The 22,399-nt window shown below is 41.1% G+C and overlaps 1 protein-coding gene across 1 annotated transcript in view; it reads right to left on the bottom strand.

Moving 5' to 3' along the window:
• The window catches only part of LOC141580586 (uncharacterized), an 862,829-nt gene that overhangs the window by 604,175 nt on the left and 236,255 nt on the right, over positions 1-22,399 (bottom strand). Inside the window, exons 9-10 of the mRNA XM_074382346.1 lie at positions 14,283-14,373; positions 13,406-13,535 (exon numbers count right to left, since the gene is read on the bottom strand). Coding sequence (XP_074238447.1) covers positions 13,502-13,535; positions 14,283-14,373 — 125 coding nt within the window. The 3' untranslated portion in view covers positions 13,406-13,501. The remainder of the gene's footprint in view (positions 1-13,405; positions 13,536-14,282; positions 14,374-22,399) is intronic.

The raw sequence follows: 22,399 nt of genomic DNA, 5'->3' as shown, positions 1-22,399 counted from the left end.
TTAGCTCATTGTAGTTTCTTACTACCCATCTTCTGAAGTCTGATTCTGTCATTTCATCACCCTCCTTCTCCATCCGGTCTGGTTCCCTTGCTGGTGAGGAGTTGTGATCCCTTTTAGGAGGAGAGGTGTTCTGGTTTCGGGAGTTTTCATCCTTTTTACGCTGGTTTCTACCCATTTTTGTGGGTTTATCCACCTGTTGTCTGTCTCTGTCCCAGGGAGTTGGAGCTTTATGAGTTTCCGTTGCACTACTGCCTTTTTTGATTTTTTTTTTTCAGGTCGGACCCGCCCAGCTAGCAGCACGCCTAGCCTCTGCCTGCCCGCAGGGGCTTTGCTGAGCTGCTGTGGGCTCCGCCCAGCTGCCCTGAGCTCTTCCCTGTAGTCCTTTTTATATGGGCGTAGTTAGAACTGTCTGGGCAATGGTGGCCCCGCCTCTGTTATGGCGGACTCTCTCTGTTGTGGCAGGTTGCCTCGGCAACGGCGGGTTGCCTCGGCAATGGCAGCCTGCCTCCCTAGCGGTGGAGAGTCTCAGTAATGGCGGAAGCCCCTCCCCCACGGAGCCGGACCGTCCCGGTTCAGCTGTGCTTGGTTTGAAGGGCTCAACCCAGAGGGTTTCCAATTACTGTTTTTGTTTTCGTTGTTGTTGGGGGTGGAGGGGTGGGACCAACCGAGCCTGATCACCTGGCTCCCTGACTCAGAGTCTTTTCTTTTAAGTTGAATGACCCCGCGTTCCGGTCGCTTGTTGAAAAGGCGCCGGGATCTCCCGTGCTGCGACTCACGGAGTCGGCTCGAACCGCGGCGCCGGCTCCTGGCGGATTTTTTGCCTAGGAATCTCCTGGCCTGACTCGCTATTTCAGATGAATGGGCTATTCTGCCGTCTCAAGGCTCTGCTCGCCAGCTAAGAGGGCTCCCAGACCAGTGGCTTTTTTACGGAGAACGGCAGCAACAGGGAGTGGTCACAGCAGCCGCGCGGGCGGAATCAGCCCCGCGGGGGCCAAAACAGCCGCACCGGCTGGGACTGCGACGCTGGCGACCCCTCTGCCTGGGTATCTCCTGGTCTGTGGGCAATAAGAGTTCGTCTGGAAATGCGGCGTCCACTCACCCTCTGCACTTTCACTGGGAGCTGAAGTCCTGAGCTGTTCTTAGGCGGCCATCTTGAAAGTCGGATCCCTGCTTTATGTTCTATGACAGAAAAAGCAATCACAAATGAGAAAACCACTAATAAGGAATGAGAGTATATATGGTCTAGTGAGTTTTGCCTGGAAGGAGGTTCTTTTGGGATTTCCGAGGGGTTTGTGCCACCAGGAATGATGTGACAAGTAGAAATGACATCTAGGTGAAATAGCTGCTGATCTATCACTTTGGTTCCAGTCATTGCCAGGTTGTACATCTTTCAGTTACACATTCATATTGTTTTGTCCAGAATATTCCAGCATTCTACTTGGAAGAAATCACCAGGAATTGGAAACTCAAGCCTGAGAAAGGCAGATATGAAGACTCCCTGTGCCTGGGTAAGCATTCAGGACAACTGAGGCAATCTATTGCTCTCTTTGACTTTGCTACCACTGAAGTGCCCAGGGATGGAGAAAAACAGTCAGTGTGAATATTTAGGCATTTTAAAAAGCATCATACTACTGCTAATGTTTTACATTCATCTTTTTCTGGAAGTAATATTTTTTGAACATTTTTCCATTTTCTTTTAAAAAGCTTTAATCCATTCTGTAACATTGCATCCTATGGATGTTCCATGCCTTTTAAGTAATCCCCTTTTGTGGGTATGTTTGCTTCTTTAATTCTATCTATTATAAATAATTCTGTACCTATTTTTTAATCTGTTGTTCATCTTTTATTTTTTCCATGTACACAGCCCAAAATTTTCTGATTTGGAAGTTGTGTGTCATAAGTACAAAGGGTTTAGAACCACTGCATTGAAATTTTGTAGTTATAATAGAAGCTCTAGAATAATTACAGCCTCTGTTCATAAATACATGTTATCGCAAAATGTTAAAAATGGCAGACTTCCTTCGTCAAAAAACCCATCCAAAAGTACACTTTAAAGCCTTTATCTCAAAGATGTTGAGGTACATACAATAACGCTTCAAAAGTGATTTATCTGTTTTCACAGTAAATTTATAAAGACACTGATGTGTTCGCTTATAAGACTGTTCAGGAGCCTGATATATGAAAGGATAAACAAATATTTTTAATCGATGAATGATTAAATGCTGAAATGTTCATTTATAACATAAGCAGAGGCCACTCAACATTGGTTAAATTATATGAGCTAAAGAGAAATAACTAATCTCTCATATCTTTAGGTAGTATATACATTGCTGGAGTTTACTTGCTTTTCATATGTTCCCTTGTGTCAGGCTGAATATAAACTATGATTTAGAGTTAGTCCCCAGGAGTGAGAACAGAATATCTGAGAGACAGTCTTAGCCGTCGTATTCACACTGTGCGCATTAAACCTATCCACGCCAACTCTTCTCATGATGGCTCCTAGACTGCTAAATCATGAGTGATTTCTGCTAAAAGGATCTTCTTTCATTAGACAATAGTACAAGGGACCATCACTCATCACTAGTGGTCAGAGATTCTCAATATTTGCTGAATTTCCTGTGGAATTTTTTAAAGGAGATGAAAGAAGAAAAGAAAGGGAAGGGAAGGGAAGGCAAAAAGAAAGAAAGGAAGGAAAGGAAAGGAAAGGAAAGGAAAGGAAGGGGAGGAGAGGGGAGGGGAGGGGAGGGGAGGGGAGGGGAGGAGAGGGGAGGGGAGGGGAGGGGAGGAGAGGGGAGGGGAGGAGAGGGGAGGAGAGGGGAGGGGAGGAGAGGGGAGGGGAGGGGAGGGGAGGGGAGGGGAGGAGAGGAGAGGGGAGGGGAGGAGAGGAGAGGGGAGGGGAGGGGAGGGGAGGAGAGGGGAGGGGAGAGGAGGGGAAGGGAGGAGAGGAGAGTCGAAGGGAGGGGAGAGGAGGGGAGGGAACGGGGAAGGAAGGAAGGAAGGAAGGGGGAAGGAAGGAAGGAAGGGAGGGAAAATCTATCAATGTGAAGGTCTCATTTCAGGAGAATCAGAGCCACTGAGGTGGAAAGAGGTGTGGGCCCCAGTTTTTTATACAAGGTTTTCCAATGTACCACCACAGTTAAGGAGCACTGCTTTAGAGAATGTAAACAGCCAATATAACATAACTTTAGGCACTCTATGACCTCAAGAGAACTGTGGCATCAAAACACCTTCCAGGCATCACTTTGTTGTGTAGAGACAGATTAATAGTTCTTTCAGGCATTGATTAGCTCTGTCAGTGCTAGAAGTAACATACCTCTCCAGAAGCCATCAGTGAATCCTGCCAAGTTGCAAAACTGTAGAATAATTCGGCAAAAAAGTGATGAAATGCCAAACTGTAATAATTGGTGGGCAATCCCGGCTCTAGGGTGTCAAAACGGAATCATGGCACAAGTTATTTTTGGATTTCTGACATCTTTTTATAGTAATTACTAAACTGAAATGAAAATGTTTACACTCAAACTGATAGTGCCTTTAAGTGGCAAGAAAGTCTTTTCTCAGCTCCTTTAGACCCATTACCTCTGAGGTTTCTGTGATGTAAATTGTACCTTCCTACAGAAAGCCACCATCCCTGAAGGCTGACAGTTTATCCCACTGAGAGTCAAATAAACTGGCAGTCACGACTTCAGTCAAATTCCATAACTGAATAATGAAGGTGTGGAGTTTTGACTTGTTTACTTTATTATATACATATATAAAAGTAAACATGTATATGTGTATACTTTATGTCTTCAAACATATATTTCATATGTATGGCTTCTATTAGTCTATCTACTTTGGATATTATATATAGTAAGGCTCATACATTGAACATAAATAAGTGTATACTTCTAAAAGTAAACAATTTTCATCATCCATGCTAAATAATTATTAAACAAATACTTAAAGATTATCAGTCTGAAGGGATACCACACAATTACACTACCTGGGATGTCCATCTGAGTCAATCCACCTTTTGCCACTGCCAAAAACTGTTATATAAATGTATATGGATTTGTGCACTTTCAGAACAAAGTTATCCAATTCCTTAGCTTCTAAAACTAGTCCTTAACTATCATGTACCTTGAGTGTCAATTGTGGGTGAATTATTATAGCAAAGGAAACTGACTCGGCCAAATCTTTGCTCCTCTTTCCAAAATACAGAGTTGTTAATGAGTAGCAGCTACCCAGCCAAAAATGACATTCTGGAGTCCCTGTGCGACTCTGTGACTCATTCTTGCCAAGGGGTTCTGTATGAGGCAATGGGGCCAATGTGACTGAGGAGTCAATGTGACTTCTCCAACCACTCTCCACAGAGCAGGAACACAGACATGGGAAGCTACATACTGAAGATGATAGAACTGCAGGATGGAAAAAGATTAGGTTTTCTGACTCACTGTTTGGGAAGAGGCTACTTATAAGCCAAAGATCTCTATATTGGACTTTTTTGAAGGAGGAATAAATTTCTATAATATTTGGATCACATGTTGAGCGTTTTTACAGAAGTTAGAATCACACCAATGCAAATGCTGTATCTGGCCCAATTACAACTGATTAAAAAACCTTTCAGCGATGCCTCTTCAAAAATGTTGCTTTGGTCTGAAACGTGTGACTTCTAGTAACTGTAAATAAGAGACTTAATGGGAAGCATATTTTGTAATAGGTGACATTTAGAAGCATAAATATATTCTATGAAAATAAAAGTGTTAGATGTTTTAAATCTATAAAAGTAAATTTTGAGTTTATTAATTAGTGTTAACTTGTTTCAAAATGTAAATTTGGTTTCATACATTCTGTTAACTGGAAATTAGCTCACTGCTATAGTTCTAAATATGGTATGTATTCCCTTATATGTATTCTTTCAGATTTTTTCATAGGATCATTTTAACACAGTATTTTATGAAAAATAAATGATTCATATTCTATTACTTCTCCACATGTGAAAAAAAATTATACGAAAATATACACGTTAAAATTCAATATACTGCCAATAAGATTCCTTTTCTGGGAGAGAGTTCTACTGAGAACTAGAAAGAAAAGCAGGAGGTTTTATGGTGACACTATGTCAGTATCAGGGAAAGCTAGCATCAGGGCAAAAGAGTCTCTGATAGGCCTCAGAGCTCTGAAAGCCACTAGACAGCTTCCCAGCTATGCAATATCAAGACAAGGCACAGAGTTATCACAAAGAAACACTGCTAGGCCAGTCTGTGTTCTGATTCATGGTCTTTTGACTAACTAGATACTTGTCTTTAGACAAATACTCAACCTCTTTTGGTAGCATTTTTCTCATTTGTGTGTCATCAATAAAAATAGGTAATTCATATAATCCCTTCAGATTCAAAACTAAACTTCCATGAAAGTTTATCACTTCCCTAGAAAAAGAAGTTTGTGAGGTATGGGTACCTAGCAGATTTACAAGTCCAAGGACTGCACGAGAATGAATCTGATGGCCAGTCTTCCTGGGCAGCTAGCACAGCCACAGTCCTTCAGTTGTATCTAGGAAACGATGTAATGGTATAAATTCAGGGACCAGGAAACATGATTATATTACTTGACAAACAGGTTTCTCAGGCATATAGTCCTTGTAATATAAGCAGTAACCTTTTAAAGAACATTTTTTTCTTCAAAAATGTGTCCATTTGTATTGGTTCAGGAATTGGAAATATGAACATTTCACTCAGCACCACCTCAGATAATAATTTAGGTACTTCTGGAAATTGTATTAACATGTGAAGCACTACTGTTAGAACAAACCAAGTAATTAAATGGCAGAAGGTACAGGACATCAGATTTGCTCATGCAGATTTTCAGGTAATCAAGACTCTCTTTCAAACATTAAAAAAAAACAATGAATAAAGCAGAGAAGTCCTTTCCTCTGAAAAATTAGGCTTATATCTTTTTATGGGACTGAAGCTGGGCACTGTCATATGAATAAATAAGATCAAAAATGGTACATCCATAAACAGCAACTTTTGGGATTTCAAGACCTTAGAAAATGTTTTAAACACACACACACACACACACACACACACACACACACACACACACACAGCATTGAAATAAATATTTAAGCCATCCCTGCAAAGCCTTCAACAACAGAATTTATAATGGAAAGGATAGACCTTTAATGATAGAAACATTAGCAGACCCTGTAACAATATTGTAAATCATTTCTAAGTAACAATATTGGTAAGACGAGCCTTTTGAAACCACCCAGGACACCTCTTTAGCTAATTGAAACCAGAGAGTGGCTGTGGCTCTTTTATCATTCACAATTTTGTAGCTCTGATCATCCCACAGTGAATGATTTTACTTCAGTAATAACCCTGATCCGACATTCAGTTAGCAATTACCACATCAGACTTTATCTACTGGTAACAACTGGTTCGGAAGATATTGCCCTGCATGCATTAATTTCATCATGCTAATAAAGTTCCCTGTTATAAAATGCAAAAACATATTAACCCGTCTAATGCAATATAAGAAACATATATATCTTTCTTGCAAAATGATACACCAGCATTTCATTTCTATTTCAAGACTTAAGTGGGTAAAGTATATTAGAACAGAAAGTAACAAGCTATAATCTTCAGTGAACACAATAACATAACTAAGTGCCAACAAATTTTCCTGTGAGTAATTGCAGCTATTGTAATTTATAAACATCCTATTACCTTTGCATTTGCATAACAATGCAAGACTGCTCATTTCTAAACGCTGAACACTGAAATAGAAGTATATGCATCTTGTATTTTCTGCAAAATTCAGGGAAGCCAGTGCTGGCTGCGGTTAACTCTCTTGGAGCACCTAGCACATGTGGACCGATGGAAAGATTTAATGAAGATGCAGATGTGACTGACAATCACCAGCCAGGATCTCCAGGACACAATCTGTGACATAAAGCAAGCAATCTATAAGGACTTGTTGAATGAAGTAGGAGGGGAGCTCTGTTGTCTTGCTCAATAGTAATAAGCACTCTGTTTATAGGTCCAGGATCTATCCTGGAGACCCTTTTCCATTCCGCCCTCCTCTTCCCCTCCTGAGCTTGCACAGGTAGCATCTCTGTGTCTAAGTGAGGAATTCAAAGCAGGGGTGCCTCATGTCTCCCTTGATTAGCACCCCTCACCTCCACTTCGCTAACTTCCCTGTCCTACACTGATGATGGGACACACTGCCATGATCTATTTCTTCCCCTTCCAACCTCCAATTTCCCTACTGGCTTGTTCTGCTTTCAGAACATTAAATGTGAAGAGCTTACTAATTGTTAAAATCTCAGTGGAAAAATGAATCATGTGATTAAAACTAATATGTAGCCTTTCTCTCTCCTGTCTCCAAGGACTCATCCAAAATTGTCAACTCTTTATTAAAGCGACACCTTGACTTTCTAAAGAAAATGGTTTCACGGTGTTATTGCCAACAGTGGGAAGCCCAGTCATTCTAAGGAAAAAATTATTTAAGTGTCTGCAGTTTAATTAAGCCCTAAACAAATTAAACGCATTGCCGTCTTCTGTAGGTAAAGGAGAACATTCACATACCCTCTGTCAGGGCAGTTGAATGCATCTGTACACAAAGAGCCTGGGCTCTTCCCTGGGACACTGGTCAAAGGAAAGCATTGTACAAGCTAAAGCCCATTTCTGTTCAGCTCCTGGGGATTTGTCCACACCATCCAGGCAGGAATGCTCAGCTCTCTCTCGGGAAATGTAGCATTCACACATACTATATAGTACTGGCTGGAGGCCTAGCCAACAGTCACAGAGTGTGGAGGATTTATAGACTGAAAATGAGCACATAGGCAGCAGCTCTGAGTTCGCTCAGAAAACATGTGTGCGACGACTGCACTGTGGGAGGCCTACGTGGGGCTCCCAGAGCTTGGCAGAACCTCAAGTGGGGACCCAGTGTGGATGTGAACATATCAGAGCTATAAATCTGGTAACAAACACTCCTTTGTGACCTTATGAAGATTGTGAAAGACAAAGGCATTTTAAGATTGCAATGTCAGGAAAAAGGGAGGCCATTTGGAAAGCTGACTTACTTTCAACTGCTTCTAGGTTTCTTGGGTATACATAGAAGAAGCCGGAATGAGGCTTCCCCTACACCCCCACAAAACAGCTGTGTCCATAAGACATGACCTTCTGGAGACAGCTGTGCCTCTGAAGGTGAACACATTAATTTGATAACAGTTTCTCGTTCAGTTCAAAATGCTGGCCAAGAACATCTGTTTAAAATTTATAATGAACCTTAAAAAAATGTATCCAGCCACGATTTTATCCCATTTTATTCAATTTTATATTCTTCATTAATCACAGGGTCACACTCAGAAAGCAACAAGTAGGCTACAAGAAGGAGGTAGGGGTGGAGGTGACGGAGCCCAGTAGACAGTTCATTGACTGTACTTTGCAATTCAGGACAAAATACTTTATTTACTTGTCCCAACTCAAAATTACCCTGCACTCTGGGCTTTCATAGCTCTTTCATTCTGGAATCCAAGTCCAGAGTTTATGGCCTCCAAGATTATGGTCTTTCCCAAGGAAGCTCTCTTCACCTATTAATATGCATCACGGTTCCTCTTCTCAGAATGGTGGTTCTTGTGAAAGCCAAGCAATTTTTATGTAATACACACCTGAATGGGAACTTTACAATGGATTTGGGTAAGACTTGTTTTTTGGTGTCAGTTTTACCTGTCTATTCTACTTAGTCTGAAGACAGGGAAAAGAAGAGATAAAAATAACCCTACTGCAATTTTCATATCAAATAGAGCCCTCTATTACTTGTCTTGTGGTTTTGAATAGACAATTGGTCTGAAATTATAGCCCATTAACAGTGCACTTGCCTATACTTAATTTTACAATGACACCAGAAAAAACAGCAAAAATAACAACAAAGAAAACTCTCAAGCCTATGACTCTGGAACTAAAATTGCCGGTCATTTTATTTCCCAGTATTTCTTAAGCCCATTTCTCCATTCACCAACAACTCACCCACCATTGTTACAGAGGATTTTTGACAACCCGAGAAAGCAAATGCTGTCATCCTGACTTTACTGCTTAGAAGGTACTTGTCAATTAATGTCACCGCCAGGTCTTAGCTGGGAACAAAGACCAAATTCCAGAGATTCTCCTTTTCTTTCCCAAAATAGAGTTACTAATTTGTTCTGTCATTTACATTTGGCCACACTGCAACTTGTAGACATAGGGTTACTATTCACATACTGAAACTTGCTTATTTCCAAATAATTATCCATAACTTTAAATGCTCATATAGCTACTATATAGATTTAATTAATTCTAAGATCTATTTTATATATTGTACAAGGTATATCTTGAGTAAGCACATTAAACAAGTGTTTGTTCAAGGAAGAACCATTTTCAGTGCTGCCTTCTGCTTTCTGGGTCATCTCTGTCTCACTCTCATAACTATATGTCTCCCTGAAGCTGCCTAGTACCGTAACATACCTATATACTCATAAAATACTGGTCACATTCTATTCCTGTCGCTTTCACTGAAGGCCTTGGAAATATATGTTTCCTATGGAAAACATATATTTTCTATGCTGTTTTTAACAATAATAGAAAGAAGGGAGTAATAATCACAATGGCAAATATTCCTTGAGTTTTCATAATGTACCAGACACTGTACTAAGCATTTTCAACATATGCAATCTCAATTCTTAATATCCCTGTCTAGAAGGTAGGTACTATAATTATTATTACAGAGGAATAAACTAAAGCTAATGCCTGTGTTCCAGGGCTAGTTAAGGATTCAGACTTACATCTCTCCAGTTTCAGCATACAAGTTCTAAACGGCTGTATAACAGGCCATAGAAATAGGACTACCAGCCTTAGCTTTGACTCAGAGGGGAAAAAAAAACCATAGCACTAATGTCTATGTCATAAATATGAGGTACATATTTAGATTGTATAGTTTAAAACTATGAATTTTTTTCTTTGCCAGTATCATACACACATAATTTGTGCATTAAAACTTAATTGAGCACACCACAATTGGAAAATTACAAAATACTTAAAACTTACATCAACTCAGCCTCCATTCCATTATCAAGAGAGAGGCTGTTTATGCATTCCTATTCTGGCAATTAAGGACAAGTGTGTTTTCTCAAGTGAAGGTTATTTTGACTTTGATAAGTATATAGTTCACCATCTGATCATAAAGGGCCAGAGCTGAAGACAAATAACAGAATACTTCGTCCTTCACTTCAGGTATGATAGCTGGACCTCCTTGGCTGTAAATTTTCCAATATTTGATGGCCATGGTGTCAGCAGCAAAATGATGCATAATAAACACAACAATACATTATGTGCCACTTCTTGATCTCGTGCCGAGTCAGGGAAGGAAAAAGTCTACTTTTGAATGGGTTCTCTGAAATAATACACAGACAGTGCATATTGGAGAGATCTGAAGAGGAAAACTGAAGCTTGTTTTTCATCCCACAGTCTCCAAACTACTCTTTGAAACTGACTATCTGGAGTGATATGAACCCCTCTACCACCACCGTTGGTTTGATATCAGGAAGCACAGAGTCCACAGGTTTTCATCTAGCCAGGAAAAGGGAAACAGAACTTATTTTGAACAGGAAGGAAAAAAGATATTTGATGAAAGACAAAGAAACAAGCTGCCTAAATCCTTTTACAAAGTAGAGACAAAGTAGGGCTAGTGAAATAATGTGCAGATCTAAAAATAATGTTTCAATAATGGCTTTAATTGTTCCGTTCTATCCAGAATGTTTTTTGCAAAGTCCAAGACCTTCCTTTACAATGAAAAGAGAAAATACTGTTCTAAAGCATGTATCTATACAATGGTATTTCTCTGGCACTAAGGAAAATGGAAGCTCTAGGAAGGGAAGAATATGGCAGAGGCACACATGGCTTCACCTGTGACAGCTGTCTCCCAATGCATCCAAATCAGAGACTGAGCAAGCAAGTGGGGACCTCAGAAGTCACTGGGTCTAACCCTGACATTTTATAGATGACAGGCTTAAAACTGTTAAGTAATGAGCCCAAGGTCATACTTGGAGTTGTATTGTCTGAATAACAAATGGCAAATGAACAAAAACAAAGGAGATCATATGATCATATCCAAAGTTACTCAAAGATTTTCTATAAGGAAAATGATGGTAATTATGGTCCCTAAAATCTACTTATCTACCAAAGCTTAATATAAGAAGTCCAAGAAATAAATATAGACACACAGATTCTGTAATATATGTGTGTGTGTGTGTGTGTACATACATACACACACACACACACACATACACACAAAATGTTTCCTAAAGCAAGAATTTTTTTTTTAAATCAGATATTCTTTTGGTTCCATATGGAGCTTACAGTGGTTTCTTCCAGTTCTGTGAAGAGGGTCATAGGTAGCTTGATGGGGATTGAATCTATAAATTACTTTGGGCAGAATGGCCAATTTCACAATATTGATTCTTCCTAACCATGAACATGGAATGTTTTTCCATCTGTTTGTGTCTTCTCCTATTTCATTGAGCAGTGGTTTGTAGTTCTCCTTGAAGAGGTCCCTTACCTCCTTTGTCAGTTGTATTCCTAGGTATTTTATTCTCTTTGTAGCAAATGTGAATGGGAGTTCATTCTTGATTTGGCTCTCTGTTTGTCTGTTTTTAGTGTATAGGAATGCTTGTGATTTCTGCACATTGATTTTTTATCCTGAGACTTTACTAAAGTTGCTTATCAAACAATTTAAGGAGATTTTGGGCTGAGACTATGCGGTCTCCTAAATAGTCAAAGCAGCATGGTACTAGTACCAAAACAGAGACATAGACCAATGAAACAAAACAGAGACCTCAGAGGCAACGCCACACATCTACAACCATCTGATCTTTGACAAACCTGACAAAAACAAGCAATGGGGAAAGGATTCCCTGCTTAATAAATGGTGTTGGGAAAACTGGCTAGCCATGTGCAGAAAGCAGAAACTGGACCCCTTCCTGACACCTTACACTAATGTTAACTCCAGATGGATTAAAGTTGTAAACATCAGACCTAAAATCATAAAAACTCTAGAAGATAACCTAGCCAAAACCATTCAGGACATAAGCATGAGCAAGGACTTCATGACTAAAACACCAAAAGCACTGGCAACAAAAGTCAAAATAGACAAACGGGATCTAATTAAATTCCAGAGCTTCTGTACAGCCAAAGAAACAATCATTAGAGTGAACCAGCAACCAACAGAATGGGCAAAAATTTTGCAATCTACCCATCTGACAAAGGGCTAATATCCAGAATCTACAAATAACTAAATCAGACTTACAAGAAAAATCAAACAAATCCATTCAAAAGTGGGCAAAGGGCATGAACAGACGCTTTTCAAAAGAAGACATATATGAGGCCAACAAACATATGAAAAAAATGCTCATCATCACTGGTCATTAGAGAAATGCAAATCAAAACCACATTGAGATACCATTTCACGCCAGTTAGAATGGCAATCATTAAAAAATCTGGAGACAACAGATGCTGAAGAGGATGTGGAGAAATAGGAACTCTTTTACACTGTTGGTGGGAGTGCAAATTAGTTCAACCATTGTGGAAGACAGTGTGGCGATTCCTCAAGGTTCTAAAAATAGAAATACCATTTGACCTGGCAATCCCATTACTGAGTATATACTCAAAGGATTATAAATCATTCTATTATAAAGATACATGCAAATGTATGTTCATTGTGGCACTGTTTACAATAGCAAAGACCTGGAACCAACCCAAATGCCCATCGATGATAGGCTGGATAGGGAAAATGTGGCACATATACACCATAGAATATTATGCAGCCATCAAAAACAATGAGTTCATGTCCTTTGTAGGGACATGGATGAATCTGGAAACCATCATTCTCAGCAAACTGACACAAGCACAGAAAATCAAACACCACATGTTCTCACTCATAGGTGGGTGTTGAAAAATGAGAACATATGGACATAGGGAGGAGAGCATCACACACTGGGGTCTGTTGGGGGGGAATAGGGGAGGGACAGCGGGGAGTAGGGAGATTGAGGAGGGATAACCTAGGGAGAAAAGCCAGATATAGGTGATGGGGGGATGGAGGCAGCAAACCACATTGCTATGTATGTGCCTATGCAACAATCCTGCATGTTCTGCACATGTACCCCAGAACCTAAAGTGCAATAAAATATATACATATATATATAAATCAGATATTCTTTGAGACATCTTTGCTTTATTCAGTACACTTTAGGGCTTCTCACTCAGTTGTTCTTTCCAGAAAGGATATTTGTAAAGTCTAGGAATTCTTCAGGGAGTCAAAGCAAAACCAAACATTGTGCCCCTCTTTCATTTGAATCTTATGTCAAGTCTGTGAGTGCAAAAGTACTTACTTATCAGTCAACCAAGTTCTTACTGTCAAATCCAGATGTACAGAGCTTGCAGTAGAGAAATGTAGGTATTTTCTAGTTTCTCTGCATTCTACCATCTTACCCCAGGAGCTCAAAATAACTCTTCACTTTTCTGGAAAAAAGTACAAAGGAAAATTCCTGGGTTGTCTGGCTTCTTATAGTCCTAGAACTTGGGCTATATCTGAAGTTCCAGATGACATCTGTCCATCACTGGACACTGGCCAAAGTCTAATCTCTATCTACAAGGTTCCCTGGAAGATGGGATGGATTCTGTACAGGCCAGAGGTCGTGTATGCTCCCTTAAAATCTTAGAACTTCACCTAGGAAACATTAAGGTGGACATTCAAAATGGTTAAGACTCCTTCTGGCCTAAGCATCCCCTCACACACCTCTCACAATCATACCTGATCCATAAGACAATCAGAGTTCAAGAGGATAATTGTTTCCCTAAGGCCAAGTTCACTATCATGTGGTCTCCAAGGACTTCCCAAGATTATCAACTATTGTGGGCCAGTCCCAACTACGTAATCTTTATAAGTGTTATATTCATTTACATTTCTATAGTCAATACATCTTCTTATTGCCAGCAGCCTGGACAAATTGCCTTCATATTTCCAACTCCCATCCCAGCCTGGAGTAATAGGCAACATTCAAATTGTTTCCTCAGCCCCCATCCCTCTGCTGATATCCACCAAAATTCTCTTTTTTGGCCTTCATTTCATACAGATAATAGTGTGTGAAAAGAACATGAAAGGAAAAGTGATATTCACTGAAGAGCAAGTCAAGGTGTGTGTGGACACAGGGAGAGGCAGACCCTCTCAATGGGGTAGGTGTAGGTGACAGGTCATGTGTGTATTACCTCAGATCTTTGTTAGCACCAGCAGCTGGAACACATTTCTCTCTCCAAATGGCAGGTTCCTGGAGTTTCTCAGCATTAACAACAAGAGGACCTGTCAGAGAAGTGGGCCAGAGTTACTGCCCTGTTTTTCATACACATGACTGAAAAAAAAAAAAACAGCAAAAGAAAAGTATTCACTGCTAGCCTAGTTTGAGTCTATATATATGTGTGTGTACGTGTGTGTGTATATGTGTATGTGTATATATATGTAAATATATGTGTTTGTATATGTATATGTGTGTGTGTATATACACACATACACATATATATATATGGGCTCAATTATGTGTACAGGACTACAGTATTGGCCAGAGCCATGGACACCTAGGGATGAATGAGGCCGAGCCCTGCCATCATGGATATTACAATTTAGAAAGAAAGATTTACATAAACATTCAAATGACTAGCTACAAATTCATAAGCCAACATCCAAATTAATGTACCAAAAACAATCCTAAAATAGAATAATTTTTCTTTTTTCTTTTAAATAATTATTTCAAATGAAATATCTATTTCAAATATCTATTTCAAATGAAATATCTATTTCAAAACATTGACCGTAATAAGGCAACGCATTCTAATTCACAGTTCTGTTGTTCAAAGTTTTGAAATCTCCTCATTGTAACTGCTCTCTGAGTAGTTGTGCAAGGAGCAGGGGAAACAGGAGTGGGGAAGGGAAGAGTATTTTGTCCCTAAAATTGTTTAGAATTATAGACTTGTGATGGTAATATAAAAGATACTGTATCTTAATGAGTTCTATTTTTTTTTAACATTTCTATAGACAATATACCTTTTATTGCCTGTACCCTGGGTAAACTGCCTCCATATCCCCTACTCCCAGCCTCTGTATACCACTGTTTCTGAAGGGTATATTCATCCCAATAGGTTCAATGATAGTCAATCTATTCTTTTCACCAGATGCAGAGTCAAATCAAATGAATAAAACAGAGGGTCAAGCCTGCAAATACTACTACAGGGCAGAAAGCAAGTATGGCTTTACAATGAGAGTGTGGTTGTCAGATACTGACCCTGACAGCAGTACCACCTGAAGAATCCTTAAATGGTTTAAGCGAGGCCAGAATTGTTGCAAAAGGTGTGCAATCTCCTATGTTAGTCTAGGCAGACCACGAACAGAGGACGGTGGTACAACGCAAAATAAAAAAATCCATTTCTCACCCCTCCTATACTTATCACATGGATTACCACAGGGAATCTATTCCTTGTGATATCTCATGGGCCTAGGCTGACACAAGGCCCATCTCAACATTTGCTTCCTTAACAGTGGTGGCAGTACAAGTGGAATATTTTGAAGCTTTCTCCTGGAAGTGACACAAGTGACTTCTGCTCATATTACATTATTAGTTAAATAAAGTCACACGGCACACCCAACTTCCAAGGGGTTGGAGAAGTGTGACCATGCCAGGTTCCTAGAAGGAGAAAGGCCAAAATATTGGTGGGGAGCCTCTGAATAACACCTCTCCTGTATTATCATTCTTTAAAGAAATCAAGAATCACTTGCATGTAAATTTTGAAAAATTAGTTAAAAAAAAAAACCTGGCCAGGCGTGGTGGCTCAAGCCTGTAATCCCAGCACTTTGGGAGGCCAAGGCAGGTGGATCATGAGGTCAAGAGATTGAGACCATCTTGGTCAACATGGTGAAACCCTGCCTCTACTAAAAATACAAAAAATTAGCTGGGCATGGTGGCGCGTGCCTGTAATCCCAGCTACTCAGGAGGCTGAGGCAGGAGAATTGCCTGAACCCAGAAGGCAGAGCTGGTGGTGAGCAGAGATGGCGCCATTGCACTCAGACTGGGTAACAAGAATGAAACCCCGTCTCAAAACAAACAAACAAACAAACAAACAAACAAAAACTTCACAATTATATGGTCACTCCCATGTATTAAATTTCTTTACATGCCAGAGCTACAACACAGCTGAAGAAGCCATCTTTTTTTTTTTTTTTTTTTTTTTTTTGACAGAGTCTCTCTCTGTCACCTAGGCTGGAGTGCAGTGTTGTGATCTCAGTTCACTGCAACCTCTGACTCCTAGGCTCAAGCAATCCTCCTGCCTCAGCCTCAAGTACCTGGGACTACAGGTGCACACCACCACACTTGGCTGATTTTTTTTTTTTTTTTTTTTACCGTGGTACTAGGCACTGCCTTGCATTGTACACACAGTATCTCATTTACTCATTCCCAACAGCCCTACAAGGTAGGTGTCATTATCCTCATTTAAAAATTGAGAGAAATGGAGATGTAACTTACAATATATTGTGCCAGCCAATGTCATGGGCAACAGTGTTCAAACTCAGATCTGCCTAGTTCCAGAACCCATGGAGTGAGCCACGTGAAGAAGTTCACATGATACAAATTCCCTTATTACTTTATCTGTATCCCTTTTATAGCCCTTCTAACGAGGCAATGGATTGTGAAATGAAAATATGCTAAGCTCTCTAAGGACAAGGACTTGACTACATTCATCTTTGTCTGACTGGTAATGACTAGCAAATATTCTAGCACATAGTAGGTACTCAAGAAAATGTTGATTGTTAAATGCATTTGAAAGTCAAGGTTATTCTCCAAAGCAATATTCCCTTTCTCTTTTCCTGCACAGCACATGAAAGGAGACTGACAAGATGAAATGTTTCCTTAGTGATTCTCAAGAAACACAAAGCCGTCAACATTTTCTTTTATCAAGAGTGTTCACTAAGCGAGAAAATAGAGAGCAGCTCCCACAACACAGACTTGAATGTGAAGATAATGGTCAGCAGGGCTCCGTGAGCTGTCTGAGTTCCCACTCCCAATAAGCTCTCGAAGGGAACATGCCTGCAGAGAAACAGGGACCTCATTTTGCCAGGAGACATCACATAGCTGCACAGTTCCATACTCCACTTAATCCCAGAGGCAAATTCACAAAGTTGCCTAAATGTGTCACTCTACTGTTTTATTTTCTGTTTCCAGCCAGTGTCTGCCATTTGATGGATCACCAATAAATCATGTTTCTCTCTCTCCCTCTCTCTCTCTCTCTCTTTTTCTCTCACACTTACACTTACACATGTGCACACACACAACCTTTCTATCTTAAAAAGGTTCCATTCATTTAGGGTCTCCTCTAAAGTTGCCATGCAGGCCACTGGCCTTTACAACATGATATTGTTTCTTCACAAAGATACTATGATTTTCTCCTGTGGTGAAGGATTGCTGCTGTCACTGCTCCATCCAAGAATCCTTTCCAAGCTTTCTCTTTTAAGCACATAAGCTACGCTTTTAATTGGGCATTTCATTAGAGAAGAATGAGGCATAAAGGAAAACAAAATGGTCTGTAGTCATTTGTTTCAAGGAGATCATTCCAGTCATCAGCGTCTGAACCCTGCTGAAGTACAGTTTCCATTTTTCTTCTCAACCATGGGTAAAGCAATGTTGACAACACATATTTCTCTCTGTCAAAACATTTCACTTACTCGGCAATCTGTAGACAGTCTGAGAGTCGATCACCAACGAGCAGTGCTGGAGCATTCTTCCTATTATTTTACAATCAAAATGGCACGTGCCTCGTGAGAGGGGCACAATGTGGGCCAAGATCCAAATTGAAAAGAAAAATGCTACCAGCATCAGCAAGTAAAGAGGGCACTGTAAATAACAAGCCTCATTACTGAGCCACAGAGAAAGACGGACCAGCCTTCGTTCCTATTTCATTGTGAGGGCTTGATCCTGTTGCCCTTGGATTTCAGTCTCCTGGGAGGTCACTCAGGGATTTCTGTGAGCTGTGTGCTCAGTTAAAGTACCAAGTTTAGGTTCACACTTGTGAAACGTGTTTCATGCCATGGGATCTAATTAAATGATGATTTTTGGCTGGGAGTGAGCAGAGGTAAAAGTAAAATCACTGGTTAAAGAACTGTATCCAAGCACCAGAGAAAGAGGGGCCCTGTAGAGGTGCCTTACATAGGACAAAGAACGGGGAACTGAAGCTAGACACACACAGACAAAATTGCTTATGGCTCCCACAGAACGATGTTGACTATGGTGTAATCATCTCAAAGTGGCTCATTTTCAGTAGGAGGTATTTAAAAGAAATAATGCTGGAGAAAATGGCAGCATGCTGCCCAGTAATGGCCTCAGGCTGCCAGATAGATACTGCAGGGCATGAAGGCCACAGCATTGGCAGAAAACAAACACTAAAGCAAAGCTGGAACACTTATTGCCAAGGCCAGTGAACATCTACCAGTCACAAGGTTCAGATTCATGGGCATTATTGTTAAAGCTCGTGGGAGAAATACACCCAAAAAGCAGCAAAGAGAGTCGATAAAAACCCTCCAAGCAATCACCGGCTTACCAATGGGCAGCCACACAGCTCCCCAGGCTCTCAGGGGAGAAGGCAGTTTACCAATTACTGCAGATTGTCTGGGTTAGTAAAATTGCTCAGACCTCCTGCCATTCACCTCCAGCCCATCTTTCAATATGTTTTGCCGGGGTTTGCTAAACTTGCTTTCATCCATTCATGAAAGGTCAACTAGGCTATGTGTTGACTTGGCAGTATTAAGTGCTTCTGCTCTAATCCCTGATGATATTAGTCTGGCTGGGTTTCACAAGTGTGCAGTTTATCTTTCTTAGAAAATGCCATGATTTGTAAAGTTGGTTCCAGCTGTTATCACTTTAAGAGAGATCACTGTATAATTTCAAAATATCTTACTCTCTCTAAAAAGATACCGATGCTCAAAACTGTCTGGAGCTCAGAAATGTGCTTCTTGCTTCTGTCTCTCATCTGGATGGGATAATTAACTGCACTCATCATGCTATTAGGCTGTGCTACATCCCAGGGATCAGGCTTTCCCACAGCCACTGCCTTCCACCATGTTCCTATAGACACACACAGGTGTGGGCAAGGGGCTGTGTGATGATTAGTATTAAGCATCAACTTGATTGGATTGAAGGATGCAAAGTATCATTTGAGATGTGGTTTCATTGCTTGAGCAAATTAACCCATCTCCTGGTACCTGGCACGCAGCCCTGATTTGGCGAATGCCTTTTTCTCCATTTCTGTCCTTAAAGCCCTCCAGAAGCAATGTGCCTTCAGCTGGCAAGACCAGAAATATACCTTCACTGTCCTACCTCAGGGGTATATGAACTCTCTGGCTTTGTGTCATAATCTCGTTTGGAGAGACCTTGATCACTTTTTCCTTCCGCAAGCTATCACACTCATCCATTACGTTGATGACATTAACCAATCGGACCCAGTGAGCAAGAAGCAGGAAACACATTGGATTTAGTGGTGAAATACTTGCTTACCAGATGAAGGGAAATAAATCCGACTAAACTTCAGGGACCTTCTTCCTAAGCAAAATTTCTAGGAGTCCAGTGGTGTGGGGCCTGTCAAGATATTCCTTCTAAGGTGAAGGATAAGTTGTTGCATTTGACACTACCTACAACCAAGAAAGAGGCCCAACACCTAGTGGACCTATGTAGATTTTGGAGACAACACATTCCTCATTTGGGTGCGTTACTCTGGCACATTGATCAAGCAACCTGAAGGCTGCCAGTTTTGAGTGGGGTCCAGAACAGAAGGCTCTGCAGCAGATCCAGGCTGCTGTGCGAGCTGCTGTGCCATTTGGGCCATATGACCCAGCAGATCCAGTGGTACTTGAGGTGTCAGTGGCAGGTAGGGACGCTGTTTGGAGCCTTGGCAGGCCCCCCGAGGTGAACCACAATAGGCATAGCTAGGATTTTGGAGCAAGGCCCTGCCGCCTTCTGCAGATAACTACTCTCCTTCAGAGAGACAGTTCTTGGCCTGTTACTGGGCTTTGGTAGAAACGGAATGGTTGACTATGGATCATCAAGACACCATGTAAACTGAACTGCCTATCATGAACTGGGTGCTTTCTTATCCATCTAGCCAGAAAGTGGGTTGTGCACAGCAGTATTTCATCATCAATTGGAAGTGTTATATACGTGATTGGGCTCAAGCAGGTCCTGAGGGCACAAGTAAGTTACATAAGTGGCTCAAATGCCCACAGTCTCCACTCCTGACACACTGCCTTCTTTTACTCAGCCTGCACTGATGGCCTCATGGCGAGTTCCCTATGATCAGTTGACAGAGGAAGAGAAGACTAGGGCCTAATTTACAGATGGTTTTGCATGATATGCAGACACCACCTGAAAGTGGACAGCTGCAGCACTACAGCTCCTTTCTAGGACACCCCTGAAGGACAACAGAGAAGTGGAAACCTCTTCCCAGTGAGCAGAACTTCAAACAGTGCACCTGGTTGTGCACTTTGCCTGGAAGGTGAAATGGCCAGATGTGCAATTATCCTGATTCATGGGCTATAGCCAATGGTTTGCTGGATGATCAGTGACTTGGAAGAAGCATGATTGCAAAATTGGTGACAAAGAAATTTGGAGAAGAGGTATGTGGATGGATCACTCTGAGTGGTCAAAAACTATGAAGATATTTGTATCTCATGTGAGTTCTCATCAAAGGGTGAACTCACCAGAGGAGGATGTTAATAATCAAGTGGATAGGATGACTCATTCTGTGGACACCCCTCAGTCTCTTTCCCCATCTACCCTTGTCATCACCCAATGGGCCCATGAACAAAGTGGCCATGGTGGCAGGGATGGAGGTTATACATGGGCTCAGCAACATGGACTTCCACTCACCAAGGCTGAGCTGGCTACAGCCACTGCTTAGTGCCCAGTTTGCCAGCAGCACAGAGCAACACTGAGCCGTCATTATAGCACCGTTCTTCAGGGTGATCAATCAGCTACTTGGTGGCAGGTTGATGATACTGGACCTCTTCCATCATAAAAAGGGAAGCATTTTGTCCTTACCAGAATAGACACTTACTCCGGATATGCTTTTGCCTATCCTGCACACAGTGCTTCTGCCAAGACTAACATTTGTGGACTCACGGAACGCCTTATCCACTTTCATGGTATTCCACACAGCATAATCTCTGACCAGGGGACCACTTTATGGCTAAAGCAGCATAGCAGTGGGCTCATGCTCATGGAGTTCACTGGTCTTACCATGTTTCCATCATCCTGAAGCAGCTGGATTGATAAAACAGTGGAATGGCCTTTTAAAGTCACAATTACAATGCCAACTAGGTGACAATACTTTGCAGGGCTGGGGAAAAGTTTTCCGGACGGCTGTGTATGCTCTGAATCAGCATCCAATATATGGTACTGTTTCTCTCATAGCCAGGATTCACAGGTCCAGAAATCAAAGGGTGGAAGTAGAAGTGGCACCCCTCACCATCACCCCTAGTGACCCACTAGTAAAATGTTTGCTTTCTGTTCCTGTGGCATTATGTTCTCCTGGCCTAGAGGTGTTAGTTCCAGAGGGAAGAATGCTGCCACCAGGAGACACAACAATGATTCCATTAAACTGGAAGCTAAGATTGCCACCTGGCCATTTCGGGCTTCTCTTACCTCTAAGTCAACAGGCTAAGAAGGGAGTTACAGTGTTAGTTGGGGTGACTGACCCAGATTACCAAGATGAAATCAGTCTACTGCTCCACAATGGGGGTAAGGAAGAGTATGTGTGGCATACAGGAGATCCCTTGGGGTATCTCTTAGTGTTACCATGCCCTGTGATTAAGGTAAATGGGAAACTACAACAGCCCAATCAGGGCAGGACTACAAATGGCTCAAACCCTTCAGGATGAAAGTTTGGGTCACTCCATCAAGTAAAAAACCATGACCTGCTGAGGTGCTTACTGAAGGCAAAGGGAATACAGAATGGGTAGTAGAAGAAGGTAGTTATTAATACCAGCTACGGCCACGTGACCATCTGCAGAAACAAGAACCTTGATTGTCATGAGCATTTCCTCCTTATTTTGTTAGGAACATGTTTGCACATGTATACACTTGTAATAAGAAAATATCTTCATTGTATTTCCTGTCTTTTTCCTTTTCCATGCCTATATCAAGTGATTTATTGACTTTATATTACCATTTATGTGTTGTTAATTTTATGTAATAGCATTAAGGTTGAGGATTAGTGGGCTTCCAGTTGTACAAAGCATAGTATATTAATTATGTTAGGCATAATTACGACCTTATTGTCTTTATTTGAAGTTT

Source organism: Saimiri boliviensis, chromosome 1 (genome assembly GCF_048565385.1).
Source record: "Saimiri boliviensis isolate mSaiBol1 chromosome 1, mSaiBol1.pri, whole genome shotgun sequence".
Classification (NCBI taxonomy): domain Eukaryota; kingdom Metazoa; phylum Chordata; class Mammalia; order Primates; family Cebidae; genus Saimiri; species Saimiri boliviensis.
Note: the sequence above shows the minus strand (reverse complement) of the source record. Positions and strands in the feature narration are given on the sequence as shown.